Here is a 25967-nt window from a genome sequence, read left to right on the forward strand (position 1 = left end):
ACTAGTATTTTTTAAAAAAGGGATGTTGGAATCCTACATGTTGCATACATATTAGGTTGGATGAATTGAGTGGTAAAGTCCTTGAATCCCTTTTGTGTGTTGAGTTGTTGTGAGTGGATTTCTAGATAATCATCATATGCATACGTATAGTTCGATACCCTTTGTATGTGCTGGGATTAGTGGCTCTATAGCCCTAGAAATAGTTTACCATCAAAGTATGTCCTATTGAGCGATCAGGACTAGGGCTGTGGCTCTTAGTCCTAGGAACGGATTACCATCAAAATATTCTGTTGAGCCATCAATGAGATTTACTATTAAGACTAGCATAGGTTTAGGCTACTTGTATACATTGAAATTTATTAAATATTTCCATAATTACCCATTTTGTAAAGTGTGGGAGTTTTGTATCTTTTTTTTTTTTGGAAATTATATTGTTTTCTATAAATATTTTGGGGATATAAGTCTCTTTGATTTGATTTGGGTTATTAAACCCAATTTTTATATGTGTTTTTAAATTATTATTGTTTGTAGTAAATCTTTTGGGAATATAAGACCCTTGATTTTATTTGGATTATCAGACCTAGGTGTTCTGCATGTTTTGACCTACTATGTGTTGTTTTTAGATATTTAATTCAAGTAATATGGACTGTCATTCGTTACTATAAATGAATCAAACTCGTATAACTCATTAGAAAAATCCATTACCAAAATTATTTTGATGTGTACTCAAATTGAAGAGCCTAACTTGGGTTAGGGATTAACTTGGATATTAAGATGACCACATTATGTGTGCTGAGCTTGAACCTTGTTGTGATATATTATCGTTAACAAACTCGCTATTTAAAAATTTACAAATGTGTTTTGGAGACATTAGGTACGTATTACAGGATCAATTTCGAATTAAACTCTGAAAGTTAAAAAGGTTTTTCTTAACTATGTTCTCTAATAGACCTTGGTGAGGGATGTTACAGTATATGTGAGTCTTTGTGTATATATTTATGTGTATGCATTTAAATGTGTGTGTATGTATATATACATATTTGTGTGTGTGTATGTATGTTGTTTGTGCATATATATATATATATATATATATATATATATATATATATATATATATATATGTATATATATATATATATATATGTGTGTGTGTGTGTGTGCGTGTGTGTGTATGTATGTTTATATGTATGTTCAGTGTGTGTGTTTATCTGTGTATGTCTTCAGAACACCATGCTTTTAAAGACATTAATATGTTAAATCATGAAATTAGTAACGAATTCCAATGGTACACACATTTGTACCTATATGGATATTACGTAAAGTTTCATAAATATGAAGTAGTTCACCTATAATGAAGATGTAAAAAATGAATCGAAAATAACATCTGACCCCCCTCGAAAAAATGAAAAAAAAAATGATGAAACGTGACATCCATCACGAAAACGTGACATACATGAATTACTTGGTTTTCACCATATTTTACATAAAATCTACACCCACATTACTCAAACATACACACACACACACACACACACACATATATATATATATATATACACACACACACACATTCAATTTTTATACAATAATACATCAAAACTGATCTACATTTATTAATTTTTTATAATAAAGTCATAAAATTTCTGAAAAACTCTTTTAGATTGAAAAAAATTGGTTTAATTAGATTTTAATTTATTCTGGCAGCTTGCGGATGTTAAAAAATAAACAACAATCTTCTTTCAGACTGCTGATATTTGATTCACCTCTTCTACTTCAGAGGTCTGTAGACATGGTCCGACTACTACCGACATTTTATCATAGAAAAAACAAACAACACATTATAAACATGTAGACATTCATTTATTAACCCATATAAGTAGTAATAATAATAATAATAATAATAATAGTAATAATAATAATATCTATATGTTATATGATTTGTTTAATAAAGTTATAAAAACTATCAAATGAAAAACGACGACGATGATAATAATGATAATGATAATGATAATGATAATAATAATAATAATAATAATAATAATAATAGAAGTGTAATTGTATAAGTAATAATTTAATAATAATAAAAATACACATAGGGCATGTTTGGCAAAATTAGCTGTTAACTGGAAGCGAGTAGCAGTTAGTTGGTAGCGGATAGCTGGTAGCGTGTAGTAGATAGCTGGTAGCGGAAAATTGTAGTTTTTATTTGTTATATGAATGTTTGGCAAAAGTAGCTGGAAGCTTTTGAAATATATAAAATTACATAAAAAAACAATTGATTAAAAACAAATAAATATATAAATATATTGTTAAGGGTAATTATGAAAATTGATTTCAAAAGCTCATGAACGTTTTGTTAAAGGCTACATGAAGTAGCTTTTAGAATCAGAGCGTTTTGTTAAAACTAAAAGTTAAACGCTCGTATTGTCAAACAAAGTTTTTTGTTTAAACTAGATCGTTTTATCAAAAGCCAAAAGCTAAAAACTCCTAAATACTTCCAAAAGCTCCGTACCAAACACGTCCATATACTGATTAACACACATTTGTATTAGTAATTATATTAATAATAGCTATTATTATTATTATTATTATTATTATAAAAATAGTAATAGTATAACTAATATTCTTTTTCTCCATTGAAAATACTAAAAAAACACCGACGGAAAACCGATGGATCGAAGAGTCACCAGCACAACCAATTTAAATGAATCTCCCGTAAAACTTGGACCAAAATCACTTCTTTTCTTTGTTCTCTGTCAGTTGAAATACTAGCCACCACCGTCCGGGAGGCATGATGAGGTAGGGAATGATAGCATCGATGGAAATCTGTTCAAGACGGCTAACCTTCTAAGAAACAAGAAGAACAAATATATATAACTTGAGCAGTTTTCGTTTGTATATCCCTGAATGCAAAGTACACTGCAAATAAATAAATTAAAAACGGGAAAACATGGACAAAGTCAGCAACGTGTCGATACTTGATGCAATCGTGCTGTTGCTGGATTTATTTACAGAAACGAGCAGGAGAACTGGTTGTACACGTCGACCCGACATTGGTGCAAGTTGGGTTATCAGATGGTTAATCCATGCATTTGCAGTTTTGCACTCGCGTGTAGGAAATTCTGCAATTTCAATTTTGCTTTCACATAAAATACATGATTATTAGTTTATAGAATTTCAAGTAATGGTACTTGATTATTTATTGGGATAATGACTTGAAAGGGTAATGAATTTTTGATTTTGTTCACATTTAGTCACTAATTTTTTTTCGTTATCTATTTGTCATTGAACTATTAAAACTGTTCACATTTTACCTTTATGACCGGCTGTTACCGGTCATAAGGGTAAAATGTGAACAGTTTTAATAGTTTAGTGGCAAATAGATAACGAAAAAAAGTTTAGTGACTAAATTTGAACAAAATCAAAATTTTGTTTTCTTCTAAAAAGTTCAATAGCTAAATGTGAACAAACTTCCTATTGTATTATATTTTAGCAAATTATTTATTTTTGTTTAATTGTAGCAACATTTGTTGATGAAGAAATCTATGAAATAAAAAAACAAAATGTAACATCCAGATATCCAGGTATCATAATTTAAGTATTTTTCTTTTGAGTTAAGAAGAGAGACTCGACGAGTTGACGCCTCAACTCGTCGAGTAAGGTCGCGACTGATGACTCGGATTAATGAATGGACTCGACAACTCGGTGAGACGACTGGACGAGTCCGCGCTGTTGGCAGAAACTCTAAATATTTGGGCTCGAGCCATATTTAAAGGCACTTATGGCCTTCAATTGCGACTACCTTTCCCATAAGTGAGAACCCTAGCGAGCTTGAGTGTGTAGAGTGAGAGGAAGAGCTATCTTGAGCTTTTTGGTGTGATTTTGCAAGAAAGGAGAAGAGTTCCAGCAAGAGGGACCAAGGAAGGTTATTGTTTTGAGGTATTCAAGCAAGGAGCTTCATTATGAGGTGCAAAAATAAACTCCTTTCCTTCCCTATTATGTAGATTCTATTTTGGGGTTAGGGCTTGAATCACTTCATCTTTGGGGTTTTGAATGCCTCAAACCCCTCTTGCAAGTTTGTGTTTTAGATCTGGACCCTTCTAGGTCCAGAGAGCCGAAAATATGAAGCTTTAGTAGAGTAAACCTTGGGGTTTGAAGTTAGGAATCTGGACCCTTCTAGGTCAAGAGAGCCGAGAATATGAAGTTTTAGTAGAGTAAACCTTGGGGTTTAAAGCTAGGAAGCATTTATGAGATTTTTATGGTATATATAGTTACTTTCATCTTACACATAGATATGAAGTATTTTATATAAATTACGTGCTATGTGTGCATATTATTTGAATACTTGTTGTCTATACTGGATACACGATTTTATACATGTTTTAAAAGATTTAAACGGTATATTTATTTTATATCTACAAATATGTTGCGGATGAAACATGAATAGATGAAATTGTTGGTGTGTGATGAAATAAAATGATGAAAGATAGGTGATGATAACTAGGTAAATAGATGATGATGAATAGGTGATGTAGGATGAAAGGAGATACCATAACCTTAACCGGCAAAGTGGCATTATAGTCATCTACTAAAGTATAGATGGCGACCACAGATTATTCTAGACAACCCAGTGGAAACAGCAGCATGCCCATAAGCTGTAGGTGATGAATTACGAGTTCAGGCGATGTTGTAACTACGTATTCATGCGATGATACTCTAACCCCTTACTATGAATTACGAGTTCAGACGATGTTGTAACTACGTATTCATGGGATGTCACAAATTCCACATGTCAAACCAATGGTCATAATTCACATCAGTGAGAATGGTTCATTTTTTTTTTTGTAAAACCAAAATCAGATTGGAAATTTTGATTTTTTATTTTGGAAAATGTCAAACTATTGGTTTTTATTTTGGTTTCGGTTTTTTTTTTTTTTTTTTTTTTTTTTAAATATATTTTCAGGGTTTTGTTTTTTTTTTTTTTTTTTTCATAGATTTCTTCATCAACAAATATTGCTATAATTTAACAAAAATAAATAATTTGCTAAAACATAATACAAGAGGAAGTTTGTTCACATTTAGTCATTGAAATATTTAGAGGGAAACGAACTTTCGATTTCGTTCATATTTAGTTACTAAACTTTTTTTCGTTATCTATTTACCACTAAACTATTGAAACTGTTCACATTTTACCCTTATGACCGGCACAGTTACTCTTATGACCGGTACCGGTCATAAGAGTAAAATGTGAACAGTTTCAATAGTTCAATGACAAATAGATAATGAAAAAAAGTTTAATGATTAAATGTAAAAAAAAATCGAAAGTTCATTACTATTTCAAATCATTATCCCTTATTTGAAGAAATGTACATGTAATTATATACTTTTATCCGATCTAAATAAATGTCTCACAGGAAATGTAATAAATTAAAAACTCGCAACAATCAATAGGGTGTGTAATTTTCAATATCGGGATTGTTAGCTACTTAGTAGAGACGAAATGTAGACCGGCTGGGTTAGATTAGGATGGTTATAGACATTATTACGTGCAACTCGCGATTGACACAATTTCTTTCATTTTCTAGAAGATAACTACACTATGTATATGTATGAAGTACGTCTATTAAATATGTTAGTATTAAATCTGTTAATAGAATTTACAATGTACAAGACATAAAGGTAATTTTGATTGTGATAATGGGCATTAGCGGCGACGTTTTTAGTGGCTAAAGGTGGCCGTCGCCGCTAATGTCCATCGACCCCGATCTGCATCGAAATATGAGTTGAAGCCTTAGCCGTTGATTTTGTCCCTAATCCAATGACCGCCAAAGTTTCCCCCCCCCCAAAGATGTCGCCGATAATACTCAAAAAATTTGACCATCAAAATTCCTCCCAAAGGTGTCGCCGCTAATATCAACGTGTCGCCGCTAAAAGACGTCACCGCTAATTCCCTTCGCAGATATAACTCCCTTCAGCTTCTTCTTCCTCCTTCTGCTCCTTCTTCCCTATTCTCTCTTTTATGAACTCATTTATATGTAGAATGTGTCTTTTGTATATGTATGTGTATTTATATGTGTATTATGTATGTATTTATGTATTAGTATATATATATATATATATATATATATATATATATATATATATATATATGAGTGTTTTTATATGTGTATTATGTATGTACTTGTGTATTAGTATGTGTATCACGTATGTATATATGTTTTTGTATATGTATGTATATGTGTTTGTATGTGTATTGTGTATGTATGGATGTGTTTTTGGTTATATATTTTTATAAAGTTTTTATAATTTATAACAGTTTTTATAATTTTATAAGGTTTGTTTTGTATATGGAAAGAATGTTTAAAAAAAAACTAAAAAAAAAGAGAAAACTACAATTAGCGGCGACATAAACTATTAGTGGCGACATGGTATTAGCGTCGACGGTAAGCATTAGCAGCGATACATTGGGTATTAGCGACAAACCAACAACGACAACCCTTTAGCGGCGACCTGTCGCCACTAAAGGTATTAGCAGCGACAATCGGGACCTTTAGCGGCGACGCCTGTCGTCACTAATAGTCATTATTCTTGTAGTGATTAGGAGCCTCTACATGTTTGTCATCATAAATCAATTTACAAAGTCAAACTAAAATTAAAGAGAACTTTTATCTTACGCGTAAAAAGTACATTTTTAGTCTGTTATTAGATTACAAAACATAATTTTAAAATCGATTAATTCTTAGCGGCATATGCTATAAATTTATAAATAAACAAAAGACTCATATTGACATGTAAAATGTTTTATGAAGAGTAAGATAAAAATGACTTCTAACCTAGCGGTATTAGGTGGTGTCCTTCCTTTTTGAGGTTGAAAATTCAACTCCCGTCGTGAACAATATGTAGAATTAGGTGTTTATATTTGTCGGTTCAAAAAAAGAAAAGATTCTTTGACCAAATATACAACCATAAGACAATTTCAACAACTGATGGTGTGTATGTATATATATTGAATCGTTTAAGAATCAATATTCAACAAAAAAAGATAACGATTTTCGAATCGTTTTTTAGGCTAGCTCCAACAATAATGAAATTAATTTTTTATCAGAAAACTAACATGAAAATAACGAAGAACAATAACTAAATATTACAATTTAAAAGAATCATAAATCATTAAGATTGCTTGAAATAAGACTAACACAAATACAAGTTTAATTTTTTTAAAAGATGCATGAAATAAGATTATTAGAATCGATGTATTAAGAAAGATTGAAATTGTCTCATCTGTTAATACGACCCTGCTAGGCTACTAAAATCATGGACATCATCATTGGACAATTCCGTTGAAATTAAAAAAAAAAAAAAAAAAAGCTCAATTTTCAAATCTAATATATGTGTTTTTTTGAACCAATAAATCTTGTCTACTCCTAAAATAACATCTAATTCATCTATTTTTACAACCGGGTTTAAACTTTTAACCTCAAAGAGTGACCACTTGATACCATTATAAAAAAACCATTTGTTAATGTATGTGCTAACTATTTGGTGTATTATTTTTATTAATTTATTATATTGTATTAGTGTTAACTGGTTAGTCTTTGATAGCCTATGTAATTAATGTATTTAAGTTGATTGAATGGAATGACATCGGCATCGAATTATTCCGAATTACATTAATGTGTACTAGCTCTATCCAATTAACTTTCCAGTTAAACCGACCCTATTCTCACTATAAAAGCAAGTCCATTTCATGGGTATATTACATACCTTCAATATACTTTTCATTTAACTTCCTATTCCATCTTCCTACTTGTCTTACTTTTAACTTTTGACTTTGAGTTTGACAAAACTTTCCATCTTTCATTTTTCTAATGGCAACCACAGGGAAGCTTGATGTTGAAGTCAAGGTGAAATCCGAAGCAGAAAAGTTCTGGAAAAGCATCAAGGAAGCTGCCACCATCCTCCCTAAAGTTTGCTCCAACATTTACGAAAAAATTGAAGTTGTTGAAGGGGATGGATGGAGCATTGGATCTATCCGCGAGATTCACTATGGTGAAGGTACGTATCAACATTATAGTTCACGATAAATTAATCTTATTGCATGGTAATCATGTCTAACATGTTTGTTTACTACAAAATAGGGACGCCATTTGGGAAGTCAAGGAAAGAGAAGATAGAAGAAATTGATGAATCAAAGAAGAAAGTGGTTTACAGTGTGATCGGTGGGGATTTAATGGAATACTACAAGACTTTCAAGTTTAGTATTGAGGTGATTCCCGAAGGAGAAGGAAGCCTTGTGAAATGGCATTGTGAGTATGAGAAAACAAGCGATGAGGTTCCAGATCCTATCACAGGCAGAGACACTGCTGCCGAGAATATCAAGGAGATTGATGCTTATCTTCTTAAAGCATAAAATTGCATCTTGGGTCAACTTGTGTTTGTTATAAATAAAAAGAATACAATGTCCTTTGTATTTACACAAGTTGACCTTGCTAATTATGAATAATATTAATCGATGTACTCTTTTTTCTTTAATTATCGAAATAATAGCAACATATGACGTTGAGTTTTATGGGTTAAATCTTCTCATATACAACATATTGCAAAAGAGGAGCCCCTTCATTATGCAACTTTGAGCTCCTTCCAGTTGTTTTCCTTTAGCATTTCCCTACGTCACAGTGTAAAACCCAATAACAAGACATATATATATATATATATATATATATATATATATATATATATATATATATATATATATATATATATATATATATATATATGATCCCCAAACTCCCAAGTTTTTAGCGTTTTGGATTTACTAATTTGTACATTATTCAAAATTTAAGGGCAAAAATAAAACAGAAAAACAAAAAACAAAACAAAAACAAACGACAAAAAACATAAACAAAAACAAAAAATAGAAGTAAATGGAGGAAAATTTCTTCGCCTTCAAAGAGAGAAAACATCAGCTAAATTAAAGTTTGAATCATCAATACACGAAAAATAAAAGTATAAAACACATCTCTTTCATACACACCATGCTGGAACGTTGAAAGCAGGCTCAAAATTAAATCCCCTATCAGTTTTCATAAAGAATTATTTATTTCACAAACAATCCTTAGTGGATCAAAATACCAAAACTAAAACACATCTCTAATTAAGGTGCTGTTTGTTTTTTCGAAGCGAAAATTCATGAAGGTTGTAGACCACCTCTGCAATCCTCTGTAGCAGAAGAGGTGGAACAAACGGTTGCAACCTATAATAAAAAACATGTTTGTTTTTTAACATCTGCAGACTGCTGCAGTAAACTAAAATTTAAATAAACTAGTTTTATAAACTGAAAATAGTTCTCAACACTGAAACTTAATAATTATAGTTTTAAACATTGAAATAATAATAACAAGAACATGTAAAAAAACAAAAATATGAAACCTTTTTTTAAAAAAAAAAAACTTAAAAAAATGTAAAAGAAGCTAATAGTTTTATTCTAGAAAAAAAAACTAATTTTAAAAAACATTAAAAAAGAAAATAATAAAAAAATTAAGAAAGTATTGCAAACGTTGTCTACAAAGTTCGTAAAAAATTACACACGTTAAAAAAGATGTAACTGAAATTGAAAATATTATTAATAAAACGTTAAAAAAAATTAAAAAAATCAAGTTAAAAAAAATCGTGGAAATTATAAAAGTAAATTGTATCACATCCGTAAATAAAAATTTAAGAATATCAAAGTGTTAAAAAAATTAAAAAATTTATACAAAAATTCTTAAAAAAACACTTAGAAAAAATGAAAGCTGAAGAGGTTAGAAGAGGCAAGTCAAGTGCTGCGCCACGCAGCACACGCGCAGAGGTTTTTTAGTCTGAAGTCTTCCAAAAAAACAAACTGCTGCAAGAGGGAAAGTGTTGCGCGTGTACTGCGCTGCGCAGCAATAAGTGGTTTGAAGAGGTTTTTATAGAAAAACAAACAACACCTAAGTGAACAAACAAAACATACCAATTACTCAATTAGAGGATAGAAAGCAGCCTCTTCTTATGTTTTCTTTTATTAAACAAACAAATAAACATAACCATTTTTTTTTTATTTCTATCAATTTATTGTAAATAATTTTGAAAAAGTTACAAATAAAATCAAGACAAATCTTCAAAAATGGTCCCTGTGGTTTCTAAAAAAATCAAGTTTGATCCTAAACTTTTTTTGTTTTCAATGATGGTCCTTAAGGTTTGAAAACTTTTACTGGATTGTCCTTATGGCTAACTCCATCATTTTTGGTCCGTTAAATCACAACGCGTGCAAACCATGTGAGGGTAAAATCGTCTTTTTACAACCAGAAGGACCATTCATGAAGTTTTGTCTATTTTCAAAGAAAAGCCATGATATAACATTGTTCAACGCATATTGAAAGTAAATACCCTCTAGGAATCTCTTATAGATCACCTCATTCTGAAGAACCACATTGATGATAAGGACACCATGATCATGAAGAAGTAATCTCACAGCTTGAAAGCTATATATATATATATATATATATATATATATATATATATATATATATATATATATATATATATATATATATATATATTAAAATTCTGGTGGTGGAGCACTAATGCCATTTCGAGCCTCACTTGAACACAAATCAACCATAAATACATCAAATTTATCATCTAAAATCTCAAAACTAACCTGTGAATAATCTGTGTCACCTTTTGTTAAAAAGTTTTGAATCAATTCTATTGCATCTCCAACAATTAGTTAATAGATTTCCCAATGTTTAATCCAAAATATTGATTTGCAAAACTTAAAACAGCCTCATCGCCCTCCACTCCAACAACTTCAAAATCAATTTGAGTGTTCAAGAAACTTAAGAAAGCTCTTGGAAAAAAAACCTTGTTAAATTCGCTCATTGAGATGTGAAGCAATCAATAAAGGATAAGAAACCATGTGAGTGAAGTATGTGTAAACCAAAACTGTTGTATCAAATTTAAACTTTGCGTTCTTTGTTTTCCTCAAACTTTCAAAAAAAAATGTATTACTCCAACAAACATTAATAATGGGGATAAGAGGACTTGCGCTTGAATCAAATTAGGCATTCTTTTACACCTTAATCTCCTCCAGAGTATTTTATTGCTATCATTTTTACTCTCCATTTCAACATCTTCAATAACAAATTCACCAACACATTATCTTCATATGTCAAGAGTAGGAGACTTGACGAATCTTTCTGAAACACACTTTGGGATGCAAATCTATTACAAGCAGTTGCATTTCGTCATCTAGTTTCTCATTATCTAAAGTTCCAGTAACAAGGGGGCGAATGTAAAGAGAAATTTCATCAAATGACCAAAAGGAAGGGGGTGTTTAAACATTTTGACCATGAAAATTTGAGTGTTGTAGAATGACCAATGGATCCTCAGAGAGGTGCTCTGCAAAAGTTCTTTACCTTCCGGGGAATATGAATAGTAAAGACGAATTAAGGTGATAGGGGAAAAAGACAAAAAAAAAAGTTTGTTGCATAATTCCTCAGAGGGGGCTCTGAGGAAAGGTGGCTGAGGCTCTGAGGATCTATTTTTTATCAGCATACCTTTAAGGGACTTTTCTTCGAAAAATGAAATCCCGATTTTGTCATGGTTTTTTTTCTTAAATTCAAAATTACATAATAATTATTCATAATGTTTGTAACAAGATTATTCAAAATATATACCCTAGAAAAAATCCTCAATATTCCAATTTTTGTCATGGTTAGCCGAAGAACAGTTGCTCAGAGGTGTGCTGACGAAGAACAGATCTGTAGAGCCTCAGAAACCTTTCCTCATAGCCCCCTCTGAGGAACTATGCAACAAACCATTTTTTATTTTGTCTTTTTCCCCTGCCACCTCAATTCCTCGTTACTATTCACATTCCTCAGAAGATAAAAGACTTTCGTAGGCCCCCTATAAGGATCCCTTGGTCATTCTATAAAACTCAAATTTTCATGGTCAAAATGTTCAAACACCCCCTTCCTTTTGTCCATTTGATGAAATTTCTCAAATATAAATGGGGGTTCTGAATTAGGCGGGAGATCATTACTGATTAGGATGAGACGGTAGATGCTAGGGATGCTGAGTAGGAGCTGAAGATGACCAAATATGTGCTAGATATGAATAGAGCCGAGGGAGGGTTGTAGGTGATGGAGATGCTTGGAGGGGATTTTCATTCAATATGCACCGGACAATGTCATATTAGGGTTTTGCTTTCAAAATGTACAAAAGTTCATTAACGATCACTGTTGTTGTAAAAGATGATTTTACCCTCACATGGTTTCCATGTGTTGTGATTAATCGACCAAAAATGACGAAGTTAGCTTTAAGGACGATCCATTAAATTTTTTCAAACAACAGGGATCATTCTTGAAGATAAGATAAGTTTAGGACCAAATTTGATTTTTTTTGGATACCATAAGGACCATTTTTGAAATTTTGTCAAAATGAAATTGGGTTCTCTTTTTATTATCAGTGTTTCGTGTATGTGTGTGATGACAGGTTGATCAAGAGTAGAAGAAGGTTCACCTGAGGGTGAACACAAAATATGTATGTGAAGATTGTCATGGAGGAAGGAATAATTGGGAGGGTTTGGATGTAAAAACTTTCATGGATCGATAACTTGTTTACTTCATTAAGGAAGCTATGTTTAAATAGGTTTAGCAAAACCTAATAACAATCAAAATAATTCAAATAGGTGGAAAGCTATGCTTAAAAGATAAAGACTCAACAGTGGATAACAAATAAATCATTTACTCTTAGAGCATGTAAATATTGAGTGCCCAACTTGTCAAGTAGCTTGCATAATTGATCCACACCTAATGCCTTGGTAATGTTAGCCACCTGTGCCTTTGTATCAACTATCAACAAAGGCTTTATCTCCCACGATTTAACCCGTTCACAAATAAAGTAATAGTCTATCTCGACATGTTTGGTCTTTTCATGAAAAATTGGATTATTTTCAATATGCCTGGCAACATGATTATCCCAAAACAAAGCTATGGAGCCAGTATGAGGCATCTGTAGTGTCTTTAACACCCAACGAACCTATAAAACTTCACCTACGTTGGTTGCCATTGTTTGATACTCCACTTCAGCTGAAGATCTCGATGTAACTGTTTGTTTCTTGGGTTTCCACGAAATTGGTGCTCCACCAAAAAGAAGTAAATAACTGGTACAAGAAAGTTAGGAGTATGTACACCAAACCAGTCAACTTCATAGTAAGCTATAAGGTTAAGCACTCATTCTTTTAGAATTAAAATTCCATGTCTTGGGTAGTCTTTAGATAACGCAGAACACGAACTTTTGCATCCATGTCTTGGGTAGTCTTTAGATAACGCAGAACACTAGTCTCTAAGGTATGGTTCTTTTGGTGTTCCTTCCTTCCTACCTTCTTCTCCACTTTTATTCTAAATCATCACCACCAAGGTGGTGGCAGCCCGTCGACCACCATTGCCATCTTGGTAGTTGGTGGTGGTTTTCCAACCTTAAATGAGGCTTAGGTGGTGTCTAGGGTGGTTTTGGTCTCAACCCTCAAGCCCTAGTCGGTGATATTACTATGTGGGCATTATACTTTATTTTACCTTCTTGTCTTTAAACCTCAAGGTTAGGGGTTGGGATTATCATTGAATTTTGTACCAATGAAGTACCTTATTTTTATGAACTCATGTTCCTAATTTTCAGACTTTTTGGAATGGTCTTAATGGGTTAAGAAGCTAATTAACCCTAAAAAGTCAAGTTGTGAATTTCTGGAAATGCCCTAATCTATTCAGATCTTTGAGAGGTCATATCTCGGTCATGAAAAAACCCTTTTTGGTTGAAATCAAAACCCAAAGTTTCTTATTTGAGTCATTTACATTTCATTAGTCTTGATCAAAAGCTAAAAACGCCTCTAACTATACCCATACTAGTCCGGAATGAACTATTTTCCGATGAAGTTTTGTAAAAATCGCCAAAATTGTAGAAAACTCGTATATATGCATGAAAGTACTTATAGCTAACCTGATCTATATTCATGTGAAACAGCTTTTAAATATACAGAGTTTAAGGTGGGAAAATTTTTCTCCAAACAGACCATAACCTTTGTTTAAAAATCTAGAAAATTAACCCATGAGCCATTTGTATTTTTGAGATATCAAATGACCATAACTGTAATGCCATGTTCCAAATCACTTCCTAATACGGGGTAGTGACCTAATGATAAGGTTTTATCAGGCATGAATCCTTTGAGGGAATGAGATTTAGACCCATTTGGGTATGGAGGCATGAAGTTTGCATGATCCGGGAATTCGTTTGGTGTTTTGGAGCCAAGGTGTATTTCGGTATAGTGTCAGTTCAGGATTTTATGGGAATTGGATTTTTATTATGGAGTTTTTAAGGCAAGTACGAGTTGATAGAATTGTAGAGATTCTCGTTACCTTTTCGTGGATATAAGGATCGTCGTAAACGGATTTATAAGGAAGAAGTTATGGCTTTCGGAAGATTTGAGGGTTTAAGGTTAACCATAGTATGCGGGGCATGCATAGGGAGTACGTGGGGCGTACTAGGGAGGATGGTCGTGACACTTACGGGGAGTACGCTAAGCATAATGGGAGTACGTAGGGCATACTCCACATTCATGCTAACCCTAAATGAGGGTGTTGGACACTATTTAAGCTCATTTTCTCTTCGCCAAACCCTAATACCTTCAGCCTACATTCCTTTTTAACCCTAGATTCGAACCCTAAGTGTATTTTGGTGATTTTGAGTTTGGAAAGTGATTTGTGGTGAATAATAATAATAAGAAGAGAAACACTTAGATGAGTGGCTTGAGCTTGTAGATCCAAGATTATCCTCCCATTTGCAAGCTTTTTAAGGTAAAAAGATTATACATTGATGATCATTTGGTTTAAATCTACTTTGCGGTGCTTCTTTGGTATTTTTTTAATCCCTTGAAGTAAAGGTGAGCTTCTGATCTACTCTAGAAGTAGTGGATGTTAGATCTAAGCTCCAATAAGGCCCCTTATTCATAAAAATGGAAACTCTATGGGAGTTGTTGGTCCATGCAAGTATTAAGACCCTTATTAAGTCCCTATTTAAGTTATGAGTACCATTAAGGCATGTATGTGGGTAATGTTGGCAACTTATTGGTTAAGACCTTGTCGAGGGGCCAAATCTATGTTTTAGACATCTTGTCTTAACCCATTAAGAGCTAAATGTGGTTTTTGGACTTCTGATGAGTACGTTGGGCGTACAAGGAGGTGTGCTCAGCGTAATGTTGGGTTATGCATTAGGCGTTTGCATATTGTGCATCAAGGACGAGTACGCGGGGCATATGTCTCGAGTACGCAGGACGTACTCCCCAGTTCAGTAATATTGAGCATTTTTAGTTAGGGCCTTGTTAGGCCAGTGGGCTTCTGTTTTTGGGCCATGGTTAGGCTTAGGAATTTCTTAGTAATTGTCCCATGAGAGTTTTAGGCCGAATTAGGAAGTTAAGCCATATTGGGCTTGGGTTGCCATCTTGGGCTTGTGTATATTTGGGCTGGGCCTTGGTTTTGGGCCAAATAAGAAAAGGGTAAAATGGTCTTTTACCCTTTAGGAAGTTGGTTTATGGAGTGAGCCTCGGATTTTGGAATATCAGGATAATTCTTGATTAAGGTTTGTATCTATTGTTAGTTGGCGCGAGGTTATCCAGTTAAGCGACCTGAGCAGTCATTGTTTATCAGCAGATTGCGGTGAGTTTCCTCACTGTGTTTGGCGGGACGAAGGTACCAATGTCGGCCTATGATTTATATCTTAGGGTGCTACATCTATACGTGACTCTTGCATGTTTTATGTGATGGTATGTTTATCAGGCAATACCAAGCGAGGCCTAATGAGTATATTATATGCTAGTTATCAGTATGTATTTTATACTTACCACGCGGGGCTCGATGATTGTATGGTATACTATTGTCTTTGTGATTATCGTATGTGTTCGTATGATTATATATTTATAGGCTTAGATGTGTATCGGGCAGGGCCCGATGTTAGGCGGGGCCTGGAGATTGACATATCTGTATACCAGGCGAGGCCCAATGCCAAGAGGGGTCCGATGCTAGGCGAGACCCGATGCCGAGCTAGGCCCAATGAAGAGTGGGGGCCCAGTATGTGATTATTATGTATGGCATGTGGTATTTTGGGGAACTCACTAAGCTTTGTGCTTACAATTTTTATGGTTATGATTTTAGGTACTTCCGGTTCAGAAGGGAAGGACCTAGCTTGATAGCAACGCATCCACCCATGTTTCTGCATTATGATGATTTTGAGATTGTACACTATTATCTTATAAAGTACTTCTAAATATTTGGAAAATAGATAATGAATATTGACTCAAAGATAATTAATGTTTTGGTTAAATTAAAAATGAAATTTTTGCCTCATAATTTTGGGTTGTTTCAATAAGTTAACATTATTTTGCCACTATAAGGAGGGTTGAGGGTTGAACTAGTGTAAAGGTGTTTCTTGGACTACTTTAAGGTTGTTTGGCTATTTGAGGTGAGTTCTTCACTTCATAACCTTAGGGTATTATATGCCTACTGTTATGTCGTGTGAAACTTGAAACATCCAAAAAAATACAGTCTAAAATTTTCATTTTTAAGTCATTAATAAAAGGGATATCTCTAGAAAAGTCTCGATATTTTGGCAAATTTTCAATAAAGTCCTAAATTTTATTTTTTGAATAAAAAACCCCTGACTTTTTCACCTTTTGAATACAAAAGTCCAAGAAAACAGCTAATTTATTCACTTTAGTCATTTTTGACCTGTTCAGCAGGTCATGAGACCAAATTGTTAATTTTTCGAAAATAAAGGGACTTTTTTTTGCAGATTTCGACAAAATTTTTATATATTGTATAAACATATTTTTTATATATCTATATCTATTTTTACGTATTTTTGTATTTTTTTTTATATTTTATAAGTATATATTTACGTATTTTTATATATTTTAAATGTATAAACGTATTTGTTTTACTTATTTATATGTATTTTTAACCATTTTACATATTTTTTTTAATGTATTTTTATGTGTTATTTTTTATATATTATGTAACTATATGTATTTTTATATATTTTTACGTATTTATGTATTTTTAAAGCTTTTTATATAGATATTTATGTATTTTAAGTGTATAAACGTATTTTTTTTTACGTATTTATATCTATTTTTAAGTATTTTACATATCTTTTATATATTATGTATTTATATATTTTTTAAAAGTTTTTTATATAAATGTTTTTGTATATTTATGTATTTTAAATATATAAACGTATTGTTTTACGTATTTATATGTATTTTTTAAGTACTTTACATATATTTTTTTTTGTATTTTTATGTTTTTTTTTTATGTATTATGTATTTATATATATTTTTGCTTATTTATGTATTTTTTTAGTTTTCTTATATAGATATTTATGTATAACACGTAAAAATAATACAATTAAACATTTAATATACATAAAAATACATAAACATCTATATAAGAAAACTAAAAGAATACATAAATACGCAAAAATACAAATAAATTCATAATACATAAAAAAAAACACAAAAAATATGTAAAATAGTTTTAAAAAAAAATACATATAAATATTTAAAACAATACGTCTATACATTTAAAATACATAAATATAAAAAAACATCAATATAAAATACTTAAAAGTATACATAAATACATAATACATAAAAAATATGTAAATTACTTAAAAATAGATGTAAATGCGTAAAAAATACGTTGATACATTTAAAATACATAAATATCTATATAAAAAGCTTAAAATACGCAAATACATAAAATTACATAATACATAAAAAATTACCCATAAAAATACATAAAAAAATGTAAAATGGTCTAAAATACATATAAATAAGTAAAAAAATACTTTTATATATTTAAAAAAACACAAAAATACGTAAATGTATACATATAAAAATATAAAAAAATACACAAATATGTAAAAATTGATATAGATATTTTAAAAAAAAAAAATGTTTATGCATCATATAAAATTTTTGACGAAATCTGCAAAGAAATCCCGTTATTTTCGAAAAATTAACAATTTGGTGCCATGACCTGCTGAACAGGTCAAAAAGGGTTAAAGTGAATAAATTAGCTGGTTTGTTGGGGTTTTCTATTCAAAAAATGAAAAAGTCAGGATTTTTTATTTGAAAAATAAAATTTAGGACTTTATTAAAAATTTGCCCAAAATATCGGGACTTTTCTGGAGATATCCCTTAATAAAACCATAAATATCACTCATCATATAAAAGTAATAAGTCGTGTATCTCAAAAATATCATAACATCTGTCAAATATATCATAGTATAAACATCACATGAAGAACAAATGGTGTGTGCACTGCAATCATCCCGAGCTCTTTCCCTTGCTACTGGAAGTACCTGAACCCAAATTGAAAACTGTACTCACGAAGCTTAGTGAGTCTCCCCAAAATACTACATACCATACAAATAATCATGCTACTAGGAGATACAGGCCCCGTCCACACTCAATGAGATACGAGTCCCGCCCACACCCAACTAGTATGAGATACGGGCCCCGCCCATACTCAACTACTATGAGATACGAACCTTGCCAACACTCAGCTACTATAAGATACGGGCCCCGTCCACACTCAACTACTATGAGATACGGGCCCCGCCTACACTCAGCTACTATAAGATACGGGCCCTGCCCACACTCAGCTAGTCATTAAAATACATACAAGTAACACACAGACAACAAGTATAATTAAGCATATAAATATGTACCATATCAGCTATCTAAGAGATACGAGCCCCTCCCACACTCAGCGACTATGAGGTACGAGTCCTGCCCACACTCACCTGCTATAAGATACGGTCCCCGCCCACACTCAACTACTGAATATACATACATGTATCACACAAACAACAAGTATAACTAAATTTATCAATCACTCATATATATATATATATATATATATATATATATATATATATATATATATATATATATATATATATATATATATATATATATATATATATATATATATACTTACTTAAATAAAGCTATGAGATACGGGCCCCCGCCCACACTCGGCTAACGGGGAGATATAGGCCTCGCCCACACTCCTCTACTAATCATACATATGAAGGTCGACCTTGGTGCCTTCGACCTGTTCTACTAGAGGAACACTCACCTCGCATTGTTGAAGTCCCATATATAATTCTCTGGCTGCTGGCTGACAAATCCCCAAGCTGTCAGCATCAAAAGAAAACCCAATTAACCATTTAGGCTTCTTATGCATAACTCTAAAATCCCCACTTAGGGTAAAAGGATCATTTTACCCCTAACCTAGCTTGGTCCAGATTAAGTCCCAAACTCATACTCTGAAGGCCCAAAAGTCAAATTATCAACCAAGGCTAAACTCTGCCTAATTTTCCAAATTGGGCTCAAACCCATCACATGGTCTCACCTTAAGGCCCAACCATTTATTCTGGTCCAAACACTTGGCAATCCAATGGTCTCATATTCATCAAGGCCCAATTATTACCCATATATAGCCCAATTTTCCAAATTGGTCCCAAGCCTTTCCAATGGGCCTTATCCTAAGCCCAATTCAATATTCTAGTCCATACTTGTTCTTAGATGACCCATCAATACTTCAAACATCCAAGCCAAACTCAAAACCCAACACAATTAGGGTTTTCAAATGAAATGACGATTAGGGTTAATTAGAAACTCTAAACCCATGAAGAACTTAATCCATTAAGTCCATCTATCTACTTGGTCAATCATACGGTGTAATTGGGCATAAGCCATACATCAATCCAGTGGTCCAAACGCGGGTTCCGACAGTCCAAAACAAACATCTTCCAAAATTAAGGTTTTCTAAACTCTAATTAGGGTTTTCAACCAAGCACAAGCCAACCAAGTCCCAAATTAAGTTTTTAGGTCCATTACGGTTTCACCAGGCCGGGCACCACCCATTGCCACCTCTTGTAGTGGTGGTCGGCGGCGGCAGCCACCATTTCCAATTGTGGTGGCTTATAATCTTGACTCAAACTTCATCACAATTATCTAGGTTTTTGAAATGATTAGTTAGAATACTTGAATATATATATATATATATATATATATATATAAAAGTTCAAATAAGAACACTAAATAAAATGAGAACACCGTTTGTATGCTATTATTCTTCTTTGAATTTAATATATTCATTTTATCAATCTCAACTTAAGACCATAAGTTCTATAAAAACTTAGGTGTTGTTACAAATGAAGTCTCTTCTTTTGGGTCGAGAATAACATTGGTATTCTAAAGATAAATGATAACTTCGTAATTCGAGGTACACCGCGTCTTATAGCTTAGAATGTAACAAACATTCATTATTATGAGATTAAATCATTATAAAACGATGATACATTAAGTGTTTTTCGAACTTATTCAATAATTTAATAAGGTGACAATGAAATTGCTATATTATATAGCATGTTTGAACCTGAATAATTCATCCCCGTCTTTTAAAAAGCAAAAGCTGATTCGCGTAGCCCGAGTTTTAAGTCTCAGTTTTTTTAGAAATACATTTAATTGTATGTTTAACATCTATATAAACCAAAATATGTATTGCGTTTAAAACTCATACATTAGTTGAAATTATTCAATAAACGAACCATAACACAACAAACATATTTTGTCCATTTATTTCATCACAAAACTATTCTCGAAAAGCTTAGAGCCATGGCGAATCGTATATCGGCGTAGCCACAGTTTTAATTTGAAGATAGTGGTCAAGAGCCTCCAATCCTTGTTCTCTACCAAATCCACTCATTTTATAGCCTCCATGAGGTGCATCCCTATCGAGTGCTAAGTAACAGTTGATCCACACTGCACCCGCTCTAAGAGATCTCGAAACCGTATTTGCAACATCAATATTCTTCGTCATTACACCTGACGCAAGTCCATATTTTGTCGCATTTGCTCTCTTTATCACTTCTTCCGCAGTCCTGTTCATATTCCAGTAAGTTATATATGTGTTACGTCTTTAACAGAATACAGAAAGAACTGCTTAATAGAAAAAATAACTCAACACAAGAAAACCAAGGCCGTACTTGAATTTGAGGATTGAGATAACGGGGCCGAATATTTCTTCCTTTGCAATGGTCATTTCATCCTGTAAAACCAAATAAGAAAATTTATTAGTAAACATATGATATAAGTTATTAAATTTTGGTTTGTTATATTTAAAAAAGTTTAGAAATTTTTTTTAGACATACTGTAACATTTGTGAATAGAGTCGGCTCGATGTAGAAACCTTTGGTTCCGAATGGCTTACCGCCAGTCACCACGGTTGCACCTTCTTTCTTGCCTTGCTCGATCAACGAAAGTACTTTCTCATATTGTTGTTTATTGTTCTGTAAAAAAATAACATTGCATAAATAGATGCAACATGAATATTAATTTCCTAACAACCTTTGAGCTGATCCACAACAAAACAGCTGACATAAGAGCTCAGTAGCTCACTACATACACACAAACGCAAGGAGTCCAATCCACATTTGAACTGAAACTCCCACACTGCGATTGCTAAGAATCCACCGCGAAACTTTTGTTATACCTGAGGTCCATGACGAGTGGCAAGATCAAAAGGATCTCCGGTGGCCCAATGCTTCACCATTACTTCCAATTTCTTGACGAAAGCATCATGGACACCTTCTTGTACAAAAACGCGAGACCCCGACACGCACATTTCACCCTGTATGTACAAAAAAGTTAGTACCTAAATAAGTAAATATGTGATGTGTATCAATATAGTTTTTAACCTAACAAAGAGTGAAACATCGTACTTTGTTGGTGAGATTTCCGAAAGTGGCAAACTCTGCGGCTTTATCGAGATCAGCATCATCGAAAATAATGATGGGATTCTTTCCTCCCAATTCAAGGGAGACTGGTTTCAGATTGCTTGTTGCTGCGGCTTGCATTACCAAACGACCAACTTCTGTAGATCCGGTAAAAGTAACCTGGAATTTTTACGTAAGGTTAAAATGTGTGTAACCTATCAAAATATTTACCTTTTTTGTAAATTAAAAAAAAAAAAAAAAATTACCGCATCAATGTCCATATGAGAGCTAACGGCTGCTCCGGCGGTTTTTCCGTACCCATTAACAACGTTAATTACACCATCAGGAATTCCGGCCTATGCGTCGAGAAATGAGACAAATGAAATATAATTAAATTAGATTAATGAATATATATAAAAATTCTATCCGAATCGAAATCATATCTAAGGATAAATTATTGGAGGAATGCAATCAAAGATTCGTTATACAGATTTGATAGGTGAATTGAATTGGATTTTATTTTATGAACATGTGATTCATCCGTTAAAACTGGTTCATGAACAAAGTAGGTGGGATTTTTTTTTTTTTTTTTTTTTTCTTCAGTATCAAATGGTTTTATCTTCTTTGTTTGTATATTGAATACTTAAATATTACTATCAATTAAAACAAGATGTCTAAATACAAATGTGATAATGTTGACTCATTTATAGAAACAAGTGTTGATTTTGACGATATTTATATTCAAGTTATATCCACTAGGTTATATAAGTTAAAATTTAAAAGTAAGGGATCTTTAAAATGTATTTAAATATTTACAACTTGCAAAATCGCTTTATTAAATAAACAAATTACTATTTTAAAATATAATGTTTTTTATTTTAATTAATGGATATTAAATATTTATAGCTTTTAAAAATTAATATCCTATTTTGCATGTCAGCAGCCCCATCTTCAGTTAACAACAACTTGTTTCCACTTCGTTACCTAACATTCAATCCTTGTATAATAATAGCGTATTTTTTTATTTTTAAAGCTTTGGTGATTGTTTCTTTTAATAAATACATGTAGTTATATTTTTTAAAAAAAAGGCTTATTTTATTTATTCGTTTAGTAGAAAAATCCCCAAACTTTTTTTTAATCTTAACATCAACAATTTAAGATGACACAACAGTAATTACAATCAATGAAAATAGTAATAGAAAGTAAACTTCAATTATTTTTTAAATACCATGCTTAAAACATTATTACCCCTATAAAAATATGTAATGCATGTTAATTCACGTTGCTAAAATTCTAGAGATTTTTAAGTTTTTAAATAATAATAAAAAAAAAACCTCGAATAAAAATAAACACATCGATTCGTGGTTTCGATCAAAATCGAATAAAATCAAACTATTAAAAAGATTAATAATTGCAATAAAATCCAAACGTACCAATTTCGATAAATGGGCGAAAAAGAGAACAGTAAGCGGCGTTTGCTCAGCCGGCTTGACCACCATGGTGCAACCGGCGGCTAACGCCGGAGCGACCTTAGTGGCGAACATGTACGCCGGACCATTCCAAGGAATGATATGCCCGACTACTCCGATGGGTTCACGTAATGTGTAAGCTTGAAAACTACTCGACATTTTCAGAGTCGCTCCACGGATTTTATCGGCTGCTCCGGCGAAGTAACGGAATGTTTCCGATGAAATCGGGACTTCAAAGTATCTCACAGGGCCAAAGAGTTTTCCACCATCAATCACTTCCAACGTCGCTAATTCATCAGCGTTTTCATCGATGATGTCTGCAAATTTCAACAGGATCTTTCTTCGTGCCTGAATGAAGGGATTCAAGTGATTGAGGGATTCGGTGTTGGAAAACTTTTAAATGGTGTAAATTTGGGAATTGGGATGATGAGTTTTGGAAAATCGAGAAAACATACCTCGCCGGACATACGAGGCCATGGTCCGTTGTCGAAAGCTTCACGCGCCGCCTTGACAGCCAAATCAACGTCTTCCTCTCTTCCTTCGGCCACCGTTGCTAATACTTCCTCTGTTGCTGGATCTATCGTCTCAAATGTGTTTCCTGAAGTTTTTGAAGAAAATTAAGCTGATTACTTACTTAAATACTAAATACGTAACCAATAGGTTAAGATCTATGATCGAATACAACGCAGAAGAATCTAGAAAGATGTTTAGATCAGTTACGAATTCAACTAAACAATAGATCATATCCTTACAAAATATTGATATGTTTATGACGTGATTTCTGTTTTAAATTTAAGTAGCTCAACCAGTGGTTTCAAATATAGAATCCAGAATGCAAAAGAATCTATCGTCTCACAGTATTGGTATATTTGCTAGTTTTCGTTCCATTTCAAATTGGAATAGCTCGACTTGTTTGCAAATCTAGAACCTAACAGAGCTCAGCAGAATCTGGAAAATGTTTACAGAGATGGAAAAGAGAATTAAAGGAAACCTGAAATGGAATCAACAAATTCGCCATTGATGAAGAGCTTGGTGAACTTGATCTCACGTTTAGCAGACTTGCCATTTGAACTCATCTTTCTTTGTTTGTGTATTTGGTAGAAAAGGAATACAACGCCGGAATTGTGATTCCCAACACTGGAAGAAGGGTATTTATAGGCCTACAGTGGAGTGCTGCAATTGAGGTTAGGGGGCGAGTTCTGACTTTCATTATTGGGGTCCGCCGTCAACAATCGTATCCTGGTAGGTATATTATGGTCGCATGATTAAAATATGAATGCCATGAACAAGCTAGGTCTATCTATTACACCCATCACAATATTAGGCTAAGAGAGTAGAGATATTATACAATAGAATATACCGGGTTTTCCTACGGATTAAATAGTTGCGGAATCACTACGGATCAGCTATAGTAGCTAATTAGCTACGGAATAGCAACAAATAATAATTTGTAGCTAATTAGCTATGGAATAGCTACAGACTAGCGATGACAGAAAATAGCTACGAAATACGGACGGTTTATAATTTCCATTATTAATATTACCCATTATTCTTATTTTTCATTATTCGAGTTTTAAATTTTTTTCTTACTTATTTAAGACACAAACAATTAAAAATCATACTAATAATACTATTAATAACAATATTTATTAGGGGTGAGCATGATGCGGTTCGGTGCGGTATTTGGTCAAAACCGAAACGAAAACCGCAACTTCGGTTTTTTGAAATTTAGAAACCGCACCGTTCGGTTTTATGCGGTTCGGTTTTTTATTGCGGTTTTTATTATTATTTTTTTTTCGTTGTCTTTTTACTAAAACTCAAGTAACTCAACGAGTTACTTTGACTCAGATGAGGAGTGCTAATCTTTTATTGGATATAAACCGATACCACCACCTCTTGGTTCGAAATCAAATTACATAACCACTCATTAAACATGTTTCTAATGCTTCAATATAATACGAATTTAATATAATATTTGTTTCACAAGTACATACGATAATATCAATTAATGTATTCTTAAAAATGATAATATATCACTAGTACTATTCATATTTAAATGTTAAAAAAAATGTCATAAACATTATTTGTTATTGTAAATACCACTGAATGTATGCTTAAAATTATAAAGTCATCATCCGATAGATAAGATAGATATTTACATTTATAGAAATTTTAATTGTTATAAGTTCTTGGTTCTTATAAATATCAACACTTAATATATATATATATATATATATATATATATATATATATATATATATATATATATATATATGTATATGGTGCGGTTCGGTTTTTTGCGGTTTTTGCGAGACTAGAAACCGCACCACATCGAGTATTTTCGGTTTTTGCAAAACTAAAAACCGCACTATCGGTTTTCATTTCGGTTTCGGTTTATGCGGTTTTTTCGGTTTTTTTGTTTGCGGTTCGGTTTTTGCTCACCCCTAATATTTATAAACATCATTATTGTATATAGTAATTGTAACGAATGTGTTCAACACACAAACAAACGATTAAACGAAAAAACTACGTTTAACTTATCAATAAGGTGAAATAATTTATGTATAATTTATAAATAATGAAAAATTATTATAATAAAGGGAAATGTGAATATTTGTATGTGTATGTATATATGTATGT

General features: G+C 32.4%; 3 protein-coding genes across 3 annotated transcripts; 1 reads left to right on the forward strand and 2 right to left on the reverse strand.

The window, feature by feature from the left end:
• The first annotated feature begins 7766 nt into the window (after window positions 1–7766).
• LOC144997341 (MLP-like protein 423) lies at window positions 7767–8578 on the forward strand. The gene is made up of 2 exons (XM_078957222.1): window positions 7767–8055; window positions 8139–8578. Exons 1-2 carry the CDS (start codon window positions 7869–7871, stop codon window positions 8408–8410), a joined length of 459 nt encoding a protein of 152 aa, XP_078813348.1. The 5' UTR covers window positions 7767–7868; the 3' UTR covers window positions 8411–8578.
• A 2001-nt stretch (window positions 8579–10579) lies between these two features.
• Window positions 10580–11178, reverse strand: LOC145046158 (uncharacterized; the record flags this gene model as incomplete). The annotated part of the gene is made up of 2 exons (XM_078994458.1): window positions 10580–10681; window positions 11032–11178. Coding segments are annotated over 2 exons (249 nt in total), but the record flags the coding sequence as incomplete, so codon positions are not given.
• Window positions 11179–20624: 9446 nt separating this feature from the next.
• Window positions 20625–24545, reverse strand: LOC144998630 (aldehyde dehydrogenase 1). Its single transcript, XM_078958366.1, has 9 exons — window positions 24319–24545; window positions 23783–23925; window positions 23292–23675; window positions 22125–22214; window positions 21865–22038; window positions 21636–21773; window positions 21295–21432; window positions 21130–21191; window positions 20625–21024 (listed from the first exon to the last, which is right to left on the reverse strand). Exons 1-9 carry the CDS (start codon window positions 24401–24403, stop codon window positions 20751–20753), a joined length of 1488 nt encoding a protein of 495 aa, XP_078814492.1. The 5' UTR covers window positions 24404–24545; the 3' UTR covers window positions 20625–20750.
• Window positions 24546–25967: the final 1422 nt, after the last annotated feature.

This window comes from Lactuca saligna, chromosome 5 (assembly GCF_052625555.1).
Source record: "Lactuca saligna cultivar CGN05327 chromosome 5, ASM5262555v1, whole genome shotgun sequence".
Taxonomy (NCBI): domain Eukaryota; kingdom Viridiplantae; phylum Streptophyta; class Magnoliopsida; order Asterales; family Asteraceae; genus Lactuca; species Lactuca saligna.

Excerpts from the sequence above, each read along its gene's own strand:
- LOC144997341 (XM_078957222.1), top strand. The coding sequence starts at position 7,869 with ATGGCAACCACAGGGAAGCTTGATGTTGAAGTCAAGGTGAAATCCGAA. Across the intron at positions 8,056-8,138 it reads CGAGATTCACTATGGTGAAG|GGACGCCATTTGGGAAGTCA; the intron begins GTACGTATCAAC and ends ACTACAAAATAG.
- LOC144998630 (XM_078958366.1), bottom strand. The coding sequence starts at position 24,403 with ATGAGTTCAAATGGCAAGTCTGCTAAACGTGAGATCAAGTTCACCAAG. Across the intron at positions 22,039-22,124 it reads CTCATATGGACATTGATGCG|GTTACTTTTACCGGATCTAC; the intron begins GTAATTTTTTTT and ends TAAAAATTCCAG. Across the intron at positions 21,025-21,129 it reads ATCTCAATCCTCAAATTCAA|GACTGCGGAAGAAGTGATAA; the intron begins GTACGGCCTTGG and ends GAATATGAACAG.